Raw genomic sequence first — 23,012 nt, forward strand, 5'->3', positions numbered from 1 at the left:
CTGCAGCACCGCTGAAATGTCCAGCACCCATACCGACCACCATGGCTGGGTGCCCTGGCCACGAAAACCACCGTGTACCCACCCCTGTGCCGCATATGTCCCAACTGGTTAACACTGCATTTCCAGTCTTCCCGCCACCCCCCCCCCCATGCAGTTCCCCATGGCATGTGCATCATACCACCACCCCCACCACCAGTCCTCCACAGCCGTACAACCCCCCAACACTGCCCCCTGCACCACCACCACCCCCACAACCCCCTAACACCGATATCTCACACTGCCCCTCCACCACCACCACCACCCCCCAACACTGACACCCCACCCTGCCCCCTCCACCACCCCCACTACTCGCAACTTGTGGTTCAATCATGTGTCTTGCAGGATCACCTGCCGATGAGGTGGGCCCCTCTACTCACCGCCCTCAAGACCCCAACCACAACTCCAGGAGAAGAGCAATGAGGAGGAGGGAACAGACACCAATGGGAAGCCCGAGATCCACAGCCCGAGACACTCCGAGCACCAGTCCGGGGGCTTTCCATCACAGCTGCCTCCATCCCGGAGACACTCACCTCGTTGAGCACTTACTGAATAGCTCCTGGGCACTATCTGGTTGATGTGTACTACACGCATGCTGCAGTACAGCAGGTGGAGGTACGAACCCCTGAGGGGGTGGACAGTTGGAGGGAGGTCCAGGGACTAGCTGCTGTCTGGATGGGTTTCGGGCTTCTGGATAGGGTGCTCCCCTTCAGTGGATTGGATTGGATTTGTTTATTGTCGCGTGTACCGAGGTTCAGTAAAATTATTTTCTGCATGTAGCTCAAACAGGATATTAGTACTGAAAAGAAGAATATGTAAGAGGGCAACACAAGTTACACAATGTAATAAATAGACACCGGCATCGGGTGATGCATACAGGAGTGTAGTATTAATCAGGTCAGTCCATAAGAGGGTCGTTTAGGAGAACAGCGGGGAAGAAGTTTTTTAAAAATATCTGTTAGTGCGTGTTCTCAGACTTTGTGTATCTCCTGCCTGATGGAAGAAGTTGGAAGAGTGAGTAAGCCGGGTGGGAGGGGTCTTTGATTATGCTGCCCATTTTCCCCAGGCAGCAGGTGTGTACATGGAGTCAAGGAGTGGAGGAGAGTTTGTGTGATGGACTGGGCCTGTGTTCACGACTCTCTGATGTTTCTGGGTCGAGCAGCTTGCCATACCCATGCTGTGAAGCAGCCAGATAGGATGCTTTCTATAGAGATGCAGTCGTAGAGCCAGGGACTGCATGAAGGGGGTGTCAGTAACATCCAGCGCCTGTAGGTGCAGTTGGAGAAGTCCAAATGCCTTTAGGTGCAGAAGGTGGTGCCGACCATGCATACTGCCCAGGCCAACTCTGCACAAGTCACATCCGCAATGGAGGCCTTGGGGCGAAGGATTCGGCCATGGGTCAGGATGTCCAAGGCCTGGGGCACTCTGTGCGGGCAGTGGCGGATGCCCAGGACAGGGCTGCCCGATCACAGGCAGCCATGTACCACGGGCACCTGGACATTGCAGCAGCGCTCCAGAGCATTGCCTAGTCACCTCAGCAGACCGCCTCCATTCCTGATGTACCGCCTGTGGATCCACCTAGACATAGAGTTTGGGCCTGTAAGTCCAGAAAGGTAGACAGCAGTTAAGTTGGTCAAATGAATGACCAGGTTTTTAAAATATCACAGTCACAAGGGGGGACCTTAGCTGATTTCCCCCTCTTGTCCCTGTAACATGAGAGTTAATTCAATAGATCAATATTTATCATAACAAAATCAACGGGTTCATTGTAGATTGGAGATACACCTGGCATCTCCACCACTGCATCATACACACATTTCCTCACAAGCTATTGTTGCGTTGATTAAATATTGACATGAAACATGCTGCATCTTCACAACATATTGTACATTTTCTTTTTGTTCTGTGCACCCTGGGCGAGCAGGTGTTCAGTTCCAGCCCTCAGATCCCGTAGTCCCAACATAAGTGAATTAACCAATAATTTGTGTTTCCCGAAGTTCTTTAAGCCTTGACTGCTCCAATGAGTTACAGATACTAGATTTAGAAGTGAAACATTAACAAGCTGTTTATTTAGGGGCTGGTTTAGCTCACTGGGTTAAAACGCTGGCTTTTAAAGCAGACCAAGCAGGCCAGCAGCACGGTTCGATTCCCGTACCAGCCTCCCTGGACAGGCGCCGGAATGAGGCGACTAGGGGCTTTTCACTAGTAACTTCATTGAAGCTACTCGTGACAATAAGAAATTTTCATTTAATTAATAAAAAGAGGAAAAGGTTAATATATGTAAAGAGAATAACAGGACGGGCAGCATGGTAGCACTGGCAGTCTCACGGCGCCGAGGTCCCAGATTTGATCCCGGCTCTGGGTAACTGCCATGGTGGAGCTTGCACATTCTCCCCGTGTTTATGTGGGTTTCGCCCCCACAACCCAACAGATGTGCAGAGTAGGTGGACTGGCCACAGCTAAATTGCCCCTTAATTGTAAAAAATGAATTGGTACTTTAAATTTATTTAAAAAAAGAAATAACAGGACAATGATCAGTCTACCCCATCTCCAAACCCTATCCACCCTCCACGCAGACAGGCACAAGAACAGACACATGGTGAGGGTTGGTGGGAATATAAAAATGGGGATTAAAGGGTAGGTTTGAGATGAGTCTTCACTGCTGTGGTGGCGGTCTTTGGGAACATATTTGCTTAAGGATTTTTAGGTCAGTGCACAGCCACTGTATGGAGCTAGGTACAGAGATTTTCAGGTCAGTGCGATTCCAATTGCCTGCGGTCAGGTGGCGCCGTATACAGGATTCTGAGATTGGTGCACTTCCGCTTTCTCCACCCTGTGAGATTACTACAGCCTTCCTGAGTAAACACAGGTTTTATCCCGTCTGTCTGAACTCAGCACAGGAGCTCCGCCCGTACTTTATGGAATATTCTCAGTTTAAGCTTCGATATGAGCTCTTCCCAGTGAGTGAATGCTTGTTTTCTTACCCCAGAAGCCTTCCACAACTGATGCTGTCTGCCTTCTCACGAGGAGAGCCTTCACAGAACTGGCTTGAAGGTTTTAAATACCGGCTGGCTGAGGAGAAAGAGCATCAGATATAAAAAAGAGGGCCTCCCAGCTGCGACCTGGCTGAAACTTTATCAGAACTGAACAAAAGTTGCAACTCTGCAGAAAACACGCCTACTTTCTGAAAGTTTCTGACTGGCTTCACCAATCACAGGCAATGATAGGAGCTGGCTGAGAATCCTACATACACTGATTGACTGCTTGGCAAGTTATCAAATCGACATCACAGGTTCTGCCACAGAACCTAAAGGAACATCTTGGCCTGGTCCATCAGGGTGTTCCAGCTCTGCCTAAAATCTACAGTTTAATAGAAATCCCAAAGAGTACAGTAATGTTGCAGTAGCCAACCAGAAAACTGTAGATCAAAACAGGCAGCAGGACAGGATTTTAGAAAGGAACATAGGGTAAACAAAAGGTTTACAGCAATATTCTAAAAATGGTGTGACTTAAATTCACAGGAGTGTGATGCATTGCGATACATATTACTATGCAAAAGATGCAACATCATTGCAAGCTATTGTTGAGTTGTACTGGTTTCTGTTAAAAAACAACATTTAAACATTATTTGTTCTATAATATTATGGGTTCCTCTTACTGCATCAGATTTTAATATAACAGGTACAGGGTGCTTTCTGTGAAATTTTGAAATGAAAAGAAATCATTCTTTAGCCAAACATGCTGTGTAATGTGGTATTTTCATCAGGGTGGAGGAGAGTTATGGAGCACTGTTCCATATGTGTGAAGCAATGGAGTGTTTCCAACAAATATTCATCAGTTTATTGTGTAACTAGCAAAGGCTGAAGGAAATATTTTTACTCAAGTACGTTCACACTATAAATTGAAACACTATTTTCCCATCAGTATTGTTCACCAATAAATATGTTTGCCCTACAGGAGTGAATCAGTGGACCATGCCATCATAAAAGAAGAGAGAGTCCCGGCAACAGGGAAAACGCCAAGAGATCTGTATAAGGTGAGAGCGTTTGAAGTTTTGATTATGTCCTGTACAAGACATACAGTACAGCAAGGTTAAAATTTTGAGCGCCAGCTTTAATTGGAAGATTACCTTTTGTTGAGTGCACAAATTAAAAACAAACTGTTAAAGAAAGCTGCCACACATCCGCCTAGCTGTATAATTTTATCACCAATTCCACTAAATTTCACATGGTCCACTTTTTTAATTAAGTACTTCCACAATGAGAAACTTTTAAAAAGTTCCAATGTGTATGTCAATTTCAACAGAAACACCCAGAGGTGACGATTCCAGTTGATATTATAACTGGAAGGAAATATGCCAGAATGGACTCCTGACTCAAAGACTGGAACTTTTAAAATAAAACTTGGAGGAACAGAGTCACAAGACCATTAATTAGTTTTAACAACAAGCAAACAAAAAATTAAACCTGAAAAATTGGATTCAATACAATGCTCCTTTACCTTCCACATTTAAGAATGAACATGGATTACAAAGTACACCTTATGGTACAATGTTCTCAGTAACACAAAAAGCCCTTTGAGCACACAAGGTGACTGGTCAAATACACACTCCACTCTTGTTATATGTTGTCGCAAAGAGAAAAGGTGTAGAGGTGCTCATATGATGAAACGTTATTCAGGGGCATTGCTCAAAAGAATCAATAAGAACATAAGAACTAGAGCAGGAGTAGGCCATCTGGCCCCTCGAGCCTGCTCCACCATTCAATTGAGATCATGGCTGATATTCTGTGGACTCAGCTCCACTTTCCGGCCCAAACGCCATAACCCTTGATCCCTTTATTCTTCAAAAACTATCTATCTTTATCTTAAAAACATTTAATGAAGGAGCCTCTACTGCTTCACTGGGCAAGGAATTCCATAGATTCACAACCCTTTTGGGTGAAGAGGTTCCTCCTAAACTCAGTCCTAAATCGACTTCCCCTTATTTTGAGGCTATGCCCCTAGTTCTGCTTTCACCCGCCAGTGGAAACAATCTGCCCGCATCTATCCTATCTATTTCCTTCATAATTTTATATGTTTCTATAAGATCCCCCCTCACCCTTCTAAATTCCAACGAGTTACAGTCCCAGTCTACTCAACATCTTGTCGTAATCCAACCCCTTCCGCTCTGGGATTAACCTAGTGAATCTCCTCTGCACACCCTCCAGTGCCAGTACATCCTTTCTCAAGTAAGGAGACCAAAACTCCAGGTGTGGCCTCACTAACACCTTATACAATTGCAACATAACCACCCTAGTCTTAAAGTCCATCCTCTAGCAATGAAGGACAAAATTCCATTTGCAATCTTAATCACCTCTTGCACCTGTAAACCAACCTTTTGCGACTCATGCACTAGCACACCCAGGTCTCTCTACACAGCAGCATGTTTTAATATTTTATCGTTTAAATAATAATCCCGTTTGGTGTTATTCCTACCAAAATGGATAACCTCACATTTGTCAACATTGTATTCCATCTGCCAGTCCCTAGCCCATTCACTTAACCTATCCAAATCCCTCTGCAGACTTCCAGTATCCTCTGCACTTTTTGCTTCACCACTCAACTTAGTGTCGTCTGCAAACTTGGACACATTGCCCTTGGTCCCCAACTCCAAATCATCTAGGTAAATTGTAACAAATGTGGGCCCAACACTGATCCCTGAGGGACACCAGTAGCTACTGATTGCCAACCAGAGAAACACCCATTAATCCCAACTCTTTGCTTTCTGTTAATTACCAATCCTCTATTCATGCTACTACTTTACTCTTATGCCATGCATCCTTATCTTATGCAGCAAACCTTTGTGTGGCACCTTGTCAAAGGCTTTCTGGAAATCCAGATATACCGTGCGGCCGTGCCAATCGGTGGCATGGTTGTGCAGAACGGCACTTTGCGGTCGTTTTCACGAACTGTGATAGCAGGTGTGTTTAAATTCGTGAAAACGGCCGTGAAGGCCTGGGAAATCGGCCCATCGGATAGGAAGAATCGCTGCTCGCCGTAAAAAAAACGGCCAGTGGGGGGGGGGAGAATAGCGGTGAGGTCGGGAAAAATGTCGGGAAGGCCCTCCTGCTATTCTCCGACCCGTCGTGGGGGGCGGAAGAATCGTGCCCACTAAATTAAACACACCTAAAACTATGCCTTATTTCTAATGTGCAAATATAAACCCCTTAAAACTCTCTTGTTTTCCAAGCACTGGGACATTTACCCACCCTGTTAAACTCCTTGTGGTTCCACTCTCTCTTGCTACTCAGGCCGCTGCTCCTCCTGGACCTGTGCCAATCAACAATGGGCCCTTTTTCCTCCTCATTTATATGAGAGGAAGGACAAGGCCGGGTTTCCTACTGTCTGCACGCTTGCACCTCTTATCTGTGAACAAATAGAATTGATAAATTTATTGAGCATTCCCATACAAGGTTTCCCTCCATCTCCAAGCCAGCAAACCAGTGCTAAACCCTTGGTATGTTCTCAGTCCAGCCCTCCCGTTTCATGTGAACGGCTTCCGAGAAGACTACAGATGGGTATTCCTCCCCTTTATACATGACTGTGTGCATGCGGTGGTGATGACATTCATGTGTGAGAAACCCCATCAGGCAAATGTCAGCTTGCCTCCTATAACCCTAGATACTCTATTGACAGAATGTCCGCCCTTGACATGATGGAAAGAATCCTTGCATCAGAGCCTGTCAGCATCCCCATTTAGCTCGGATTAGGGAGCTTTGGAGTGTGCATCTAGCTATTGCCCAGCAGTCATGCCCCCTGAATGAATTTGTTTCCAATCCTTCTCTCCTGTGAGGCAAAGACCAATCACACCTACTTAACTCCAGCTTCAAACCTTAATGGATTTTCGTAGAAGTGCAACCCATCAGGTGGGAGCAATTCTTCATCAATGAGCAGCTGAGCCTATTCTCGCCATGGCTTGAACAAGTAGTTATTAGGGCACCCTTCACATCAGCCCAAAAGAGGAGTCATTAATTCCTCCTATCCACTTTTTGACCCCTCCCATCTCATTGTTTTCTGAATCTTTTCAAATTGTATTTACTTTAGATAGTAGAAGATGGTTCATCGGCAGTTCATCGAGTGCTTCCAGCACCTTACAATCTCCTCCTCTCATCCTCCTCCACAGTCAGTGCCTCCTAATTCCTCTCTCTCCTGTGACCATCCAGTTCCCCACTGTTACCTCTAATGCCATTATTATTTATGTTGGAAATCCTGTTCTTCCCCACCACTCCCTTCAATGTTGACGTCTGAGGTAATCACCACTGTTGTATATATTAGGAGATGTGTTGCAAAACCCTGTACTACAGGTAGGGGGTAGTCCCTGCCTGCTGGCTCCGCCCAGTAGGCGGAGTATAAATATGTGTGCTCCCCATACAGCAGCCATTTCGCCAGCTGCTGTATGAGGCTACACATCTTAGTGTAATAAAGCCTCAGTTGTATTCAACGCTCGTCTTTGTGCAATTGATCATGCATCAACGTCCCCATGCCTTCATGCATCAGAGGCCTCCCATTCTTGAGGCCAACTGCAGTCTTACTTTTACAGACCATCCCCCTCATGAAACCGTCCGTTTGCCCCCATGACACTTGAACTTCCGCCATACCAGATCTAACTGCCTCCTCTGAATGTAACCGTGCTCTCTGAATTCCAGTAGCATGCTTCCAACCTCCAGGACCAAATGCACTAAATGACAGTACATATCCAATTTTCTGTAAGACTGTCACTGCCCAGACAGGCCTTCCCCCATCGAAGACCAGGACCAAGGTATGCGTAGCATGCTGAGCCTGCTAACACACCCCTGACAGTCTGGCTTCATTTCTCGGACAGTCTCTTAAACATGTCCCTGACAGTCTAGCCTCACTCCCCAGATAGACTATTAAAATTCTCCCGACAGTCTCGTCTTATTCCCTGAGCAGTCTTTGACTCCTCCCACTCCTGGAACTGCTTCTATCACCTTTCCCCACTGGTCTTCCCACCCCCTCGTCTAGACGGCATGTCACCTTCCCTTCTGGCCCTTCCCTCACCTGTGTTTTGGCCGAGCTCCGAAGTGTTACTGTTGGGACCTCTGTCCCGAACATGGCATTGTCCGTCGACACAGACATTTCTGTATCCATTTCTGAGCTGGAGACATCCTCCTCTTGCTGGACCTGGTGCTGGGATCTAGACGGTTGGGTCTCCAGGTGAAGGGCTGTTTCAGACACGGAGGAGACGTCAATGCAGCTGGTTGGGCATTGTGAAGCACATTCTTCAGGTGGTCCAAATGCTTCTGCTAAACTTTCCCCTTAATCTGAATTATGTATGAGACTGGTCCCATTCTCTACAGCATGGCACCTGGGAGCCATAATGCCTCATCTCCAAAATTGTGGGCATGGAACACATTCCCTGAGTGAAACTGCCACCCTGGTGTCCTCAAGTCAGGGTGCCGCTTTGTGTCTCCTGCTGCTCCTCCACTTTCTTGCCAAGGTTCGGAAATGTGAGATCGAACCGGGTGCTAGACTGTCGACCCATCAACAGTTCTGCAGGGGCAATTCCCATCGTCACATGTGGTGTTGTGTGGAAGTTAAAAGTAACCGTGTCAGTCATGCCTTAGAACCTGTGGTTTGTTTTTTTTAATGCCCCGTTTGACAGCCTGGGCCACCCTTTCCGCCAGGCTGTTGGGTAATAGATGACCTAATATGCCTGATGCCATTTTGCTTTGTAAATGCAGCAAATCTTTCCTCGTAAGGGCGTTCCATTATCCATTGCATCCCATGATGCTAACGAGCACTAGAGCATTTTTACCATGGCCTGAATATTGTTGAGGCCATATTATACACATTTAGTTACTTTAATGGGCATCCACAATAACGGGAACATAGACCCCCATGAAAGGCTCTGCGAAGTCCGCATGTAGTTGCACCCATGGGGGCCTGGTCATTCCCATGGGTGAAGGGGAGCTTCTGATGCTCCTGGCATGCTGGGCTGATGTGCATGACCCTCTCAATGTCCCCATCGATGCCAGGACACCAGACATAACTACAGGCCAAGATCTTCATCTTAGAGGTGTCCTGGTGCCCACGGTGTAGGTCCTTCAACAGGGACTCCTGACCCTGGTGGGATTATAACACGAGTTCTCCACAATATGACACTGTCTTCCACGCTAAGTTCTGAGAACGGTCTGGACAAAAGGCTGGCGGGCTAGCGGAAGGCCACTCTGTTCTCCATCGCTCAAAAGCATGAGGGGAAGTTTCACCATTCCCGGATCCCGCTGCATCCATGCACACACCTGATTAGTCGTCATTGGCAAGGTATCCATTAAGTTGAGAGTTGTAACCACTTTGTCTGCCACTTGTGGGGAGAGAGCAATGATAGATGACTGAGAGCATCGACGTGGGCAATCTGCGTATTTGGTTTGATTTATTTATTATCATGTGTATCAAGGTACAGTGTTGTTCTGCTTACAGTCCTGGCAAATCGCTCCATTCATGAATACATAGCATATACTATAATAATTAAAAATTATAGAATATATCATAATAATGGTTATAAAAAATGTAAGAAGCTGATCTGTAGGAGAGAGCTGACAGAGAGTCGCCACACTCCAGGGCTATCTTGGAAAAAACATTTTTTTTTAAATTTAAAAACCAGCTGCAGCCTGTTATTGTTTTGTGCCCAATGTCAGTTCGAAGTAGGAAGAGTTGGTCCGATTCCCTTTTACTTGGCCTCCTTGGCTCGGTAATGGTGTTTGGAGAAATACTTGATCAGTTCTCCAGGACGGTATTGAAACAAATATTCATACGCGGTGAGTAGAAGCTCTCAACGCTGCATTATGGCCGATACGATGGAAGGGATCCCCTTATCCTCGTTAAAAATACTAGGCAGTGGTTTGTGGTCAGTCACAATGATGAAATACCACCCATTAGCATATCGGTGGAATGTCTTGACACCAGATATTACCGCCAAGTCCTCCTTCTCAATTTGAGCATAACTCAGTTGTTCAGTGTCCGCCAGGGTCCTCGCAGCGAAAGCAATGGGATGTTCCATGTTGTCATCCCATCCATGGGCCAACACCACTCAAATGCCGTAGGGGAGGCACGTCAGGATTCGCAGCCAAGCTGGATCATAGTAGGTGAGGAGCTGTGTGGACAACAAACGTTTTTTACTCTGGCGAATGCTTTGTCTTGTGAGACATCCCAGAAATACCCCTGGTCCTTCTTCAACAATATGTGGAGTGGAGCCAATAAAGTCGCCCCAGCAAATTAGGTCCCGGTCCCTGTACCACAATCAAGGGAAGACGGGCCAACTACTGTCCATGCATTACTGGAATGATGGTGGTCGCCACGAAGTTCAAAGGCTTGCCGGCATAAATTGTCAACCTCGCTTGGGTGTCACGCAAATGTCAGCGGCATAATCCCTGCGCCAAGTCACCAAACTGTGCGATGGTCCATGATGGAGACGGCAGCTCCATTGTCCATTTCCATCACCACAGTGTGACCATTGACTTGTAATATGACCCAGATTGATTTTACCTTCAGGCTGTGACAGTTCAGCTGCACCGGTATGATGGTGGCCTTCTTGAAGCAGGTGGGGACCTCGGAGCGGAGTAGGGAGAGGTTGAAGGTGTCCCTGAACACATCAGCCAATTGGTCTGCGCAGACTCTGAGTGCACAACCAGGGAACCCATTCGGACCCTTCGAGGGTTCACTTTAAGGATGGCCGATCTGACTTCAGAATCTGTGATGGTAGGTATGGGTGTGCTTTGGGCTGCTGGGACACTCAACAGCGGATCGATGGTTTTCTGCTCGAAACCGAACATAGAATGCATTGAGTCCATCGGGGAGGGGTGCGCTGCTGCCGGAGATACAGCTCGGCTCTGCTTTGTAGCCTATTATGTTGTTTAGGCCTTGCCACAACCGATGAGAGTCTGTAACACTATTCTGTGACTCTAGCTTAGTCTGATATTGTCTCTTGGCATCCAGATGGCATTGCGGAGGTCGAACCTGGATTTCTTGTATAGATCAGGGTCGTCTGACTTGAATGCGTCAGTCTTATCCTTCGTGGGGGAGTTAATCTCCCGATTAAGCCATGGTTTCCGGTTGGGGAATGCAATAACCTGCACAGGACTCATCCAGCTGGGGATGATTGTTCCCCATGTTCAATTGGACTGAGTTAACCCAGCATCAGCATAAAAGGCCGGAGCTGTAGAGCCAGCTAAAAAGCAATGAGGTCCGGATGAAAGGTAGCCGGGCCCTATGCATGTATGATGCTGTTGCTGAAATAAAGGACTTTTAAGAAGCTCGTTGTACTCCCCTGGCTTTATCACAGGGAACATATGTACTGCTTTCTTTGGCACGCAGCCGTCCACACATTTGCTGATGAAGTCTGTAATGCTGGTGACATACTCATTTAGGTTGGTTGCTGAGTTCTTAAATATGGACCAGTCCACTGTCTCCAAGCAGTCACGTAGGAGCTGTTCTGTTTTCTCGGATCAGCACTACATGACCTTCTTAGCCGGATTCTCCCGGTAAAGTTTCTGCGTGTGTGCCGGGAGAAAGAGCACTGTTTATGGGCTGATTTTCCAAAGTGGCGGTCGGGGGCGGAACGGTAGGTGACCTTAATTTTTGTGTAGCAAGTGGTCAAGAGTGTTGTCACCCCTGGTGGAACAGATGTGTTGGTAGAATTTTGACAGTACACTCTTGAGGTTGTGCCCTCTGTTGCAGTGGGAATTCGAAACAGAGGGTGGGCCAAACTATGGATGCATAGACCATGGAGCCCTGCAGCTCCTGCACTCCTTTCTCCATCTGCTCCAGGGATAGTGAAAGCTCGATGGTCCATTTCAAATCCAAGGTGAGCTCCACCAACATCTTCCTCTGAGTGGCCGTGTTGTTTATGCCACACACTAGCCGATCCCTCAGCATTTCGGAGAAGGACAGCCCAAACTCACAATGCTCAGCTGGACACCAAGGAGGGTCAAGAAATCAGTGACTGATTCAGCTGGAGACCGCATCGCCCTATTAAACCTATACCACTGCATGATCACGAAAGGCTAAGGGTCATAATTTTAGCAAACAAAGTGACCAGCTCACCAAACGATTTTGGGCCCAAGCAAGTTAGACTTCTAAAGATCCCAAAAAAGTCGGGGCCCCGCAGGCAGTTAGGAGGCTGACTTTCTGATGGTCTTCCCCCAAAATACCATTAGCCTGGAATAAATACTTCATGCGCTCAGCATACTTGCTCCAGTCTTCCAGGCCTACTTCGGAGGCTTCTAGTTTCTCGAATAGTGGCATCCTGAATGTCCTCACATTCCGGGATAGTAATCGACCGGGTTTCTAGGCGGTTCCATGAATGAGTCTGGAATTTCCTTTTGTCCTTGTCGTCAGTAGGTAACTTGAGGAAGCTAGCGGTAGTAGAACAGAGATTTATTTAACTACATACAATATTCTGCTGAGGCAGTAACTCGCTCCCACTCCAGTCCTTGCTGGGAGAACTAACCATACCAGGCTCTGCTTTGGGCCGGCTTTTATGCCTCAAATTACAAATCATGGCTTACTTTGGAATTTAGTTTTGATTACTCTTTTAATAGAATAGTTTAGATGTATATTATATCCAATCATATCACCAGGTATTCACTAATCTGTTTACAGGTTTAAAGTAAAAATCTTAGATATCATCAATGGAGCAAGCCAGTACACTAAATAATTGAGTTTTGTGCATGAATCATACACTGATCCTCAATACTTATGTCAGAAAGGGTCATTATTATTAATATTATGCACTACTGTGAATAATTTACATTAGCCTGCATGGTTTCTAGCTTACAGCAATGGAATTCTTTTCTGAGAATTTAAAATAATAATTTAAAATTCCGTAAGGATAAATTGACTACCTAGATATTTCCTTGCTCTGTACTCATTGTTTATTATGTCACGCTAACCTTCTGCTACACATTTGGTTCTGCCATAGATATTCTCTTGTGTTCAATGGCACAGGTCACTTACGTCAGCTAATTGTGTACCTCTTATGTTCTGAAGTTAACTCGCACTGCCCAATGTCAAGCTAGAAAATAGCGTAATCCAAAGGATATAACAAACTGCTCCTCTTTGTCATATAAATAGATACCTTAAAATCGCATATGACCTGTGCTTACTTCTCCAATCTTTCAATAAGCACAACTGATGAACAAGATGAGACCAATTATAAATCGGGAGGGTATTTTGCAAAATGCCCCTGACTGATCAAAAATAACAATTCCAAACTTTTGTTTAACTACTGCAAAGCTTCTTAATCTATCAGACAGCAAAACAATACATTGAATGGGATATTCACTTTGTTCGACTTTGAAGTCAGCTTCCAGGTGGTATCTTCTGTGTCTTCATTTCTAATTTGGGACAAAATCTGCCTTTTGACAGCCTTTATTTGACTTAGCTGACTCTGAACTTTTGTTGTTGTTCACTCTATATCCAGAAAACAGAATATCATCAGACTAACCTGGCTGCTACTTCTGCTGTTCATAAATCATAGAATCAAACATTACATGGAGACCATTCAGCTCACTGCGCTTGTAAAGAGAGAATACATGTGAATAAAGAACAAAGAAAAATTACAGCACAGGAACAGGCCCTTCGGCCCTTCAAACCTGCGCCGATCCAGATCCTCTATCTAAAACTGTCGCCTATTTTCTAAGGATCTGTATCCCTCTGCTCCCTGCCCATTCATGTATCTGTCTAGATACATCTTAAATTATGCTATCGTGCCCACCTGTACCACCTCCGCCGGCAATGCGTACCAGACACCCACCACCCTCTGCGTAAAGAACTTTCCACGCATATCTTCCTTAAACTTTTCCCCTCTCACCTTGAACTCGTGACCCTTAGTAATTGAGTCCCCCACTCTGGAAAAAAGCTTCTTGCTATCCACCCTGTCTATACCTCTCATGATTTTGTAGACCTCAATGAGGTCCCCCCTCAACCTCCGTCTTTCTAATGAAAATAATCCGAATCTACTCAACCTCTCTTCATAGCTAGCGCCCTCCATACCAGGCAACATCCTGGTGAACCTCCTCTGCACCTTCTCCAAAGCATCCACATCCTTTTGGTAATGTGGCGACCAGAACTGTACGCAGTATTCCAAATGTGGCCGAACCAAAGTCTTATACAACTGTAACATGACTTGTCAACTCTTGTACTCAATACCCCTTCCGATGAAGGAAAGCATGCCGTATGCCTTCTTGACCACTCTATCGACCTGCACAGCCATCTTCAGGGTACAATGGACCTGAACACCCAGATCTCTCTGTACATCAATGATCATTAAAATACCCAAATTAACTTGCATTGGTTTAAATATGCTGATTTGTACAAAACATCTGATAAATTATATACGCTAATACTGTTGACCTTTAAATTTAACCGCTTGAAAGATCCACTTAGCTTTTAATGTTCAACTTGGAGGAATCTTTAACATGTATTACAACAAAGACCACTTCTGGTGATCAATCTGAAATCCTGGAATCTGAAAGTACCTCCAGCACCAATGATTCCCATCCAGGGCTTAAAAGAAATAAGTGAGGAAATTGTTAATGTATTAATTGTGATCTTCCAAAACTTTTTTGATTCAACAATTGTCCCCTTAGATTGGAAAACTGCCCTTGTCATTCCAGTATTTAGGAAGAGTAGGATAGATCAAACAGAAAAATATAAGCTTCTTAGTCTAACGTCAGCTGTGGGGAAGTTACGGGCCAGAATGACTGAGCATTTGGAGAAATGGGAATTAGAAAACATAGAAATCTAGAAAAATAGGAGCAGGAGGAGACCATTCATGCTATGCCATTCGTTATGATCATGGCTGATCATCTAACTCAACAGCCGAATCCCACTTTCCCCCATATCCTTTGATCCCTCTTTGCCCTACCTGCTCTTGAAACCATACAATGTTTTGAACTCAACTACTTCCTGCGGTAATGAATTCCACAGACTCACTAATCTCTGGGTGAAGAAATTTCTCCTTATCTCGGTCCTAAATGATCTACTCCATGTCCTCAGACTGTGCCCCCTGGTTCTGGACACACCCACTATCAGAATTGATCAGAGTGAGACAGCATGAATTTATCTAGGGAAATTGGTTGACTTTTTTGAAAGGTAACTAGTGTGGTGGAGAAGATGGTATATATGGATGTTATTTATATAAACCAGCAGAAGGAATTCAACAAGTTTCTATGTAAGACATCATTCATAAAAATGAGAGGTCATGAGTTGGAGGAGAAAAATTTGTTTGGATAAGGAATTGGTGAAGAGCATTTGTGGTAGAACCCTTGTTCAAGTATGTCCAAATTGTAAATGATTTCATCACCTTCTCTGGATCCTCTCATGACTGAAGAGTCTTACATTGAATCGCATGGATATGCACAGATCACATTGTTGTTGGTGCTTGGGAAAACCTTTCCAGCTCTGGCCTTCCTCTGGATACATTGGCTGTTGTAAGTTTAATGTAGATGGTCCTCAAAACATGTTGAACATAACTAGGAAATTAGAGGCAAGGAATAGGGATAATGAGTTTGCATTCAAATGTGATTCATAGCACCCTCGGGGGTCTGTCCTGCAGCCCCAGCTTTTGTAATGCTTATGTCAATGACTTGAGTAAAGAAATTGAGAGCTGTATATCTAAGTTTGCTGATGACACAACGTTAGGTGACACAGTATATAATTTAGGATGGAGCAGAAAGTTGCAAAGGAACATGAATAGATTAAATAAGTAGACAAAAGTGAGGCAAGAAAAGTTCAACATGTTGAAGTGTGAAGTCATCTATTTCGAACAAAAGCTAGAGCAGAGTATTTTCTAATGCTGAGAAGCTAGAAACTTGGAAGAAACCGAGATATTTAAGAGCCAGTGTACTGAACTCATGAAAAACTAGTTAACATGTACAAAAAATAATTTAAGAGGTCAATGGGTTGTTGTCTTTATTTCAAGAGGACTGGAATGCATAAAGTTACAACTGTAGAGATCTGGGGCGGGATTATCCCCTACCCGGCGTGACGGGGGGTCCCGGCGTAGGGGAGTGGCGCCAACCACTCCGGGGTCGGGCCTCCCCAAAGGTGGGGAATTCTCCGCACCTTTGGGGGCTAGCCCTGCGCCGGAGCGGTTGGCACCAGAAGACTGGCGCAAAAAACCGGCGCCCCCGGCAGCGAGGCTGGCCGAAAGGCTTTCACCGGTCGGCGCATGCGCCGGCAGTGACGTCAGCGGCCAGCTGCCGCTGTCATCACCACCGGCGCATGCGCGATGTGGGTTTCTCTTCCGCTTCCGCCGTGGCGGCCGCGGAGGAGAAAGAGTGCACCCAGGGCACTGGCCCGGAGTCTGAGCAGGGGGCCCCGATCGCGGGCCTGGCTACTGTGGGGGCACAGTCCGATCGCCCCCCGCCCCCCCCCAGGACCCCAGGGGCCCGTTCGCGCCGCCGCCACCAGAGGTGGTTCAAACCTCGGCGGCGGGAGAGGCCTCCCAGCGGCGGGACTTCGGCCCATCCGGGCCGGAGAATCACCGCAGGGGCCTCGCCGATCGGAGTGGCGTGATTCTCGCCCGCCGCCACTTCCCGGGTGGCGGATAATCTCTGCCACGGCGGGGGCGGGATTTTCGGTGGCCCCAGGCGATTCTCCGACCCTGCTGGGGATCGGAGAATTTCGCCTCTGGTCAGACCCCATTTGGAGTACGGCATTTAGTTCTGGACAATGTGCCTCGAAAAGAATGTGTTGACTTTGGAAAGATGTAGCGTAGATTGAACAAAATGGCATTACGACTGGGAGGGTTCCTTGCATAGACTAGGGACACAATCCAACGGTTACCCCGCACCTGAAAAGTAACTCGGTGCAGCATGGCCGATAGAAGGCAGGAAACCCCGTTCACAGGATCGAACGTGATCTCGCAAGGCATTGCAATATAAATCCTGCCAATTGTGGGTAGGAATAATTTTTTTAGTAAATCTGCATATTAGAGCGAGACAGCTAGCCTAACTTTAATATGCAGTTTCTCGAGGTACCCGAAGTTATGAGATCCATCCCCTTCGCCTCAGAGACCTTGGGTGAATGCTGTTCAGTACTGGTCCCCAGAAATGGGGATGAGATGGAACGGCGCTGGTGGGGGTCTCGCAGGGGATTGGAGGCTCCTCAAGTGCATGCCTCTTTGGAAGGGTGGTATCCTGGCACTGCCAACCAGGCACCCTTCTGCTGTTGGGGGGTGCCTATGGTTGAGATGGCAGGGGATCCTCCCATATTGCGTTGGAAATTGGGAAGGTAGGGGGTCACGTCGGTGGCTTCAGGGATCAGGACAACATTTAAAAATGTCTTCCCCATCTCTCGCTATACTGAGGAGTTCCGGCAAGCAGAGCTCCTCAGTGTAGAAAATGGAGCTCTGTGCGGCCTCACCTGCACATTCCCTGCTGAGGCCCCTTATTTAAAGCTGGGAAACACGCAGTTAAATGTGCTCACTATGAGAATTTGTTCCCATTTAGTTGAATTGTGCCTTAGGTTTGTAAAGACTTGAATATAAAATATTTTAAGAAATAATCTAATTCCTAGAATCATAGAATTTACAGTGCAGAAGGAGGCCATTCGGCCCATCGAGTCTGCACCTACCCTTACAAAGAGCACCCTACTCCAGCCTACTCTACCATATCCCTGTGACCCCCACTTAACCTTTTAGGGGTTTGTTTTGGACATTAAGGCCAATTTAGCATGGCCAATCCACTTAACCCGCACATCTTTGGACTGTGGGAGGAAACCGGAGCTCCGGGAGGAAACCAACGCAGACTCCGCACAGACAGTGACCCAAGCCGGGAATCGAACCTGGGACCCTGGAGCCGTGAAGCAACTGTGCTAGCCACTGTGCTGCCCTAATTGAGTAGTTTACGACGATTGATGAAGTTGATTGGGTTGATAGGGAGAAACTTCCTTCTGGTTGGAGAGTCCAAAAGCAAGGGAGCATAATCTTATTATAAAGTTAACAAAAAGGCTGCTCAGAGTGTGATGTCAGGAAGAACGCCTTTTCACAGAAGCATTAAAAATCTGAAGCTCTCTCCCCCAAAAAGGTATTCCTATTATTCTCTGGTTTCAATTCCTATCACCACTCACAACATTGTTCTGTCCAGCTGTTGGAGCCATTTGCTGGATATAGTCAAGAGGTAGCTGAACGTGGCCCTTGCAGCTGAAGGGATCAAGGGGTATGAGCGGGAATGGGTTACTGACTTTGCATGATCAGTCATGAATGGTGATGCAGGCTTGAAGGGCCGAGTGGCCTACTTCTGCACCTATTTTCTATGTTTCAATGTTTCTACGTACAAAAGGTCTTACTAGCATTGAGTGTGAGATGGAAATGTGGTTGCATTCTAAGTGTTATCAGTCTTTTGTAATGCCTGTATCCTTTCTCTTTTCTGCAGTTTGATAGTGTAGCATTCCATGCCTTGAAGAATAGTGTCAAATTCTGCTGTAAGGATCAATAGTCACTGACGCCCATTTGCTTCCCTTCACTTCAATCACAGGGGTAAATGAACACCTCTGAACTTCTTGTGAAGTATGTAACCAACACACAGATATAATGAAAGCATCTATGGGCTGTATAGAAGACTCTTTTGAGAAGTACAAAACTTGAATTTGTTTCACTTGAACACTTAGTCGTTGTAGATTTGTTGTCACTGAGCTCATACCTACAACCAAGTCTCCAAGCACATTAGAATGTACATGTCCAAAAGATTCCAGTTTGTCTTGCTGTGTTCCCTCTGGATCTCCCTCTACTTGGTGCTACTGAATATGACTTGGGTCATTCCTGAACTCCCTCCATGTTTCAATTTCTATTAATGGTTAGTCACACTAAATTTATTATCCTGACCAATGTTTACCTCTCAACCAACACAAAAAAACTGATTATCTGGTTACTATCTCATTGCTGGTTGGGGGAAGCTTGCTGTGTACAAATTAGCTGCCACATTTTCCATCATTATTACATTGACAACAATTCAAAAGTACTTTATTGGCTATAAAACATTTTGTGATGTGCCAAGGTCATGAAAGGTACTATACGCACCTCTGTTTCTCTCAAATTATTCTTCTTTGTACCAATCCACAACATTATTGTCAGTACCCATGGCAAAATCGGCAATCCCTTCTCCAACTTGCATAATAATTCGAGGAAGTGTACTCAGTACTTACTATGATAATCACTCAACTGAGGGACAGGAGATTCATTACATTTTACAGATCTTTGGTTTTCATGTTTTATCAATCAAATGCTCCCAAACCACATAAATATTTGATTTTACTATTCGTTATACACAGTCAGGATAGTAGTACTCACTAGTTTAAAACCCCACAAGGATCTTTAATCTCTATTTTTATGCTGTTGATGCCTTGTGGATGTGTCATTAGCACTAAAATTGGTGGCTTTTTCGTGAAGAATGGTCAGTTGTTTAAAAGCTATAAAGGTCCCCACTGGTTAAGTTAATAAGCTGTTAATGGAACTTTTTCGTGTTTGATGACAATAACCTTTGACTGTTTTCAGATGTTATTTCCTGGCATTCATCTGCAAATACCTATGAAATGTATCAGCTGAGCAAGGACAGGAATCAATTCTGTCTCATGTTGGTAAAATATGCATAAGCACTTGCAGCCAGATTTACACTTTCTTAGACCCCACACTGTGATCGAACACAACACACACTACCTTCATTTCTGCGCCCCACATGACACCACGCCTCTCCCCAATGACATCACACCCCTCCTGACCCTGGCCACCCTTGTCCCACAGAGAACAATGCAGAAACAAATTGATCACTGATTATCTGCTTCAGTGTTTTTTAACTTGTAAAAAAACGGCTGCATGAAGAATTGTTGAATTGAAATCCAAGCTTATCGCTTGTCAGAATGTCAGTTGATATTGCGATATTATAATGTGTGTCTTGAAGTGAGAAAACACAGAACTTGCTGATGAGCAACATGATGGAAAAATTTGCCAATGGCATCACTCAGCACAGGCCAGTGCAGGACAGAATGAGCCAATCCAGTACAGGAGCAAATACTCCAATCAACAAGATGCATCTGCTGCCATTCATTATATTTCAGAATCTCATTCAGCTTTTAAAGTTAACTTTTTAAAAGATGTTTTCATTAAGGCACTTATATTATGATTTTAACAATTTTAACAAAAAGATAACAAAATGAACAACACACACCCAACCAGGTGGGAGCTAGAAAATAAATGGCAGAACCATCAGGAACATAGAGACACAGAGAGATCAGGTGTGCAGGTGCACAGATCCTTAAAAGTGGCAGCGCGCTGGAAAAGAAAGCATATGGCATGCTTGCCTTCATAGGGCGGGGTATCGAGTATAAAAGGTCGAAAATTATGTTACATAGAATGTTGGTTCGGCTACTTTTGGAATACTGTGTCCCATTCTGGTCACCACACTACCAGAAGGACGTGGAGGCTTTGGAGAGAGTACAGAAAAGGTTTGTCAGGATGTTGCCTGGTATGGAGGCTATTGGCTATGAGGAGAGATTGAATAAACTGTGATTGTTCTCCCTCGAGAGACGGAGGCTGAGGGGCGACCTGATAGAATTTTATAAAATAATTATAACAATCTTTATTCGTGTCACAAGTAGGCTTACATTAACACTGCAATGAAGTTACGTGAAAATCCTCTAGTCACCACACTCCAGCGCCTGTTCAGGTACACAGATGGAGAATTCAGAACTTCCAATTCACCTAACAAGTATGTCTTTTGGGATTTGTGGGAGGAAACCTATTTGGAGTATAGATAGGTGAACAGTTGGAGGCTTTTTCCCATGGCGGAATTGAAATTTACAAGGGGGCAACAGTTCAAAGTGAGGGGGAAAGGTTCAATGGAGATGTACAGAGGAAATCTTTTTACATAGGGGATGGTGGTGGCTTGGAATGCACTGCCAAGTGTGGTGGTTGAGGCAAATTCGTTAGCGACATTTAAGACTTATCAGGTTATGCACATGAACAGACAGGGTGTAGAAGGATACAGGCAGTTGGTCTTGATAGAACATGTGATCGATGCATGCTTGCAGAGCCGAAGGTACTGTTCCTGTGCTGTATTGTTCTTTGTTTGTTAACAACAAAACCCAGCCAACATGACTTACATCAACCACTCCCCAATCTTCCCCCACTAATCTTACCCCACCTTTCCCAATCCCTCATGTCTCCCCTTTTTCACCCCCCGCACTGCTGACAGCTTAATTTTTCCCAAAGAGGTCGATAAATGGCTGCCACCTACAAGCAGACACCAGCATCGATCCGCTCAGGGCGAACTTAATCTTCTCGAGCCGGAGAAATCCAGCCATGTCACTGACCCACACTCCTGACTTTGAGGGTTTTGAGTCCTTGTTGGCCATGCCAACTTAACTGGTGCCTACTTTTCTGGCCTTAAGAACCCCAACACTACATCTTGGTGGATCCCCAGCATGAGTGGAGGTGGCCTGCTGTGATTCCTGCCCTGTGACCTTGGTCCTCGCTGCCGGCAGCCTTCTGGGGCGACCGGGCCTGGATGGGCCTGGCTGCTGCTCCTGTGTCCCAGGTTGCATGGTGCTGCCCTGTTCTGCCTGGCTTCCTACCAGATGCACAAGGGACAGTGGGGGGAGGGAGGGGGGGAGGGGGGAGGGGGGTGGTGGTGTCCAGGAGCTGCAGGAGGAGTTGCTGGTACTTCCGGCAGGAGTCGCTGGCACTTGCCCCATCACCTCCCCCTCTTACTGGGGTTCGGGTTCCGATAGCCTCTGGGCTACCTCATGGGAGGGGGGTGTGAGAGGAGCTATCCCCTGAGGCTCCCGCGCCACCTGGCCTGACCAGTCATGGAGGTCTGCTCTGGTCTCGAACAGGGTCTGCAAGCTTGTGGTTATGGAGCACAGAGAGTGGACCATCTCCGTCTGGGACTGATTGATTGGGCCACCATCCTCCATTCCAGAAGCCCAGACTGGGTGGTAGCTCATTCTTGTGGCCGGTCCGCCCTCCGGCCATCCACCCCCTTGGGAGTTCCTACCTCCACCTGATGTCCTAGAGCAGCTGTGTGGTGTCCCATGAACCTCTTCACTAAAGTGTCCAGCCGAGGTGAGTGTCTCTGGGATGGTGGAAGGTGTTGGAGACAGCTGTGGCGGGAAATTCTGCATCCACGTCGGACTCGAGCTCTGGGGTGTCCTGAGTCTTGATTCGAGGGCTGCCATCTGAGCTGCTCTCGTCATCAGTGCTCGGCTCACAGAGAGGCTCTGGCTGTGGCACTGGCTGGGGGCGGGGACGGATGGACCCGCTACATCACCAGCAGGTCCTGCAAGACACAAGACAAGACCCATGATTAGACTACGAGCTGAGGAGGAGTGGGGTTGGTGGGGGTGTGGGTGGTCTGGGGGGGTGTGTATGGGTGAGGGTGGTGTGGGGTTGAGGGTTGTGTGGGGGTGAGGGCAGGAGTGAGGGTGGGGGTGAGAGTGAGAATGGTGTGGGGTGGTGGTGAGGGTGGTTTGAAGGTGGTGTGGGGGGGATGTTGACACACATGTCACGGGGAATCGCAACTTAGCAGGGTCTCACTTCCTTACCCGTGGCCGACCTCCACCCCAGTGACCTTTCTTTCCTGCGGGCCGCCGACCATGTCCAGGGCCCTCTACTCTGCCATGGTCAGGGGCTGTGTCTGGTGGTCTCTCTCCAGTTTTCTCCCGCTCTCGGTGGTTGAGGGCGGCCTTCTCTTGGCATGGGGCGCAAATAGAAAATGCCAGTGTTAGACAGTCCGAAGCATGGAGCCAAGGGGATGAGCAGTTTATGGCCTCAGTGCCCAGGGCATCCAGCCATGGCAGCCGGTATGGGTGTCGGCATGTGGTACAGGGTGCGGGCTCGGCCACGCTCTGGATTATGAGGGGGGGGGGTAAGGGTTACGGGTGTGCGTACAGGGGTTCGTGCTTACTCACCCAGGCCAGAGGAG

The 23,012-nt window shown here is 46.7% G+C and overlaps 1 protein-coding gene across 2 annotated transcripts in view; it reads left to right on the forward strand.

Moving 5' to 3' along the window:
- LOC119958485 overlaps positions 1-23,012 on the forward strand; it is a 705,387-nt gene that overhangs the window by 335,484 nt on the left and 346,891 nt on the right. For both annotated transcript variants that reach the window (XM_038787045.1, XM_038787049.1), the window contains one exon: positions 3,994-4,072. In XM_038787045.1, coding sequence (XP_038642973.1) covers positions 3,994-4,072 — 79 coding nt within the window. The remainder of the gene's footprint in view (positions 1-3,993; positions 4,073-23,012) is intronic.

The sequence above is a fragment of the Scyliorhinus canicula genome, chromosome 2 (assembly GCF_902713615.1).
Source record: "Scyliorhinus canicula chromosome 2, sScyCan1.1, whole genome shotgun sequence".
Classification (NCBI taxonomy): Eukaryota; Metazoa; Chordata; class Chondrichthyes; order Carcharhiniformes; family Scyliorhinidae; genus Scyliorhinus; species Scyliorhinus canicula.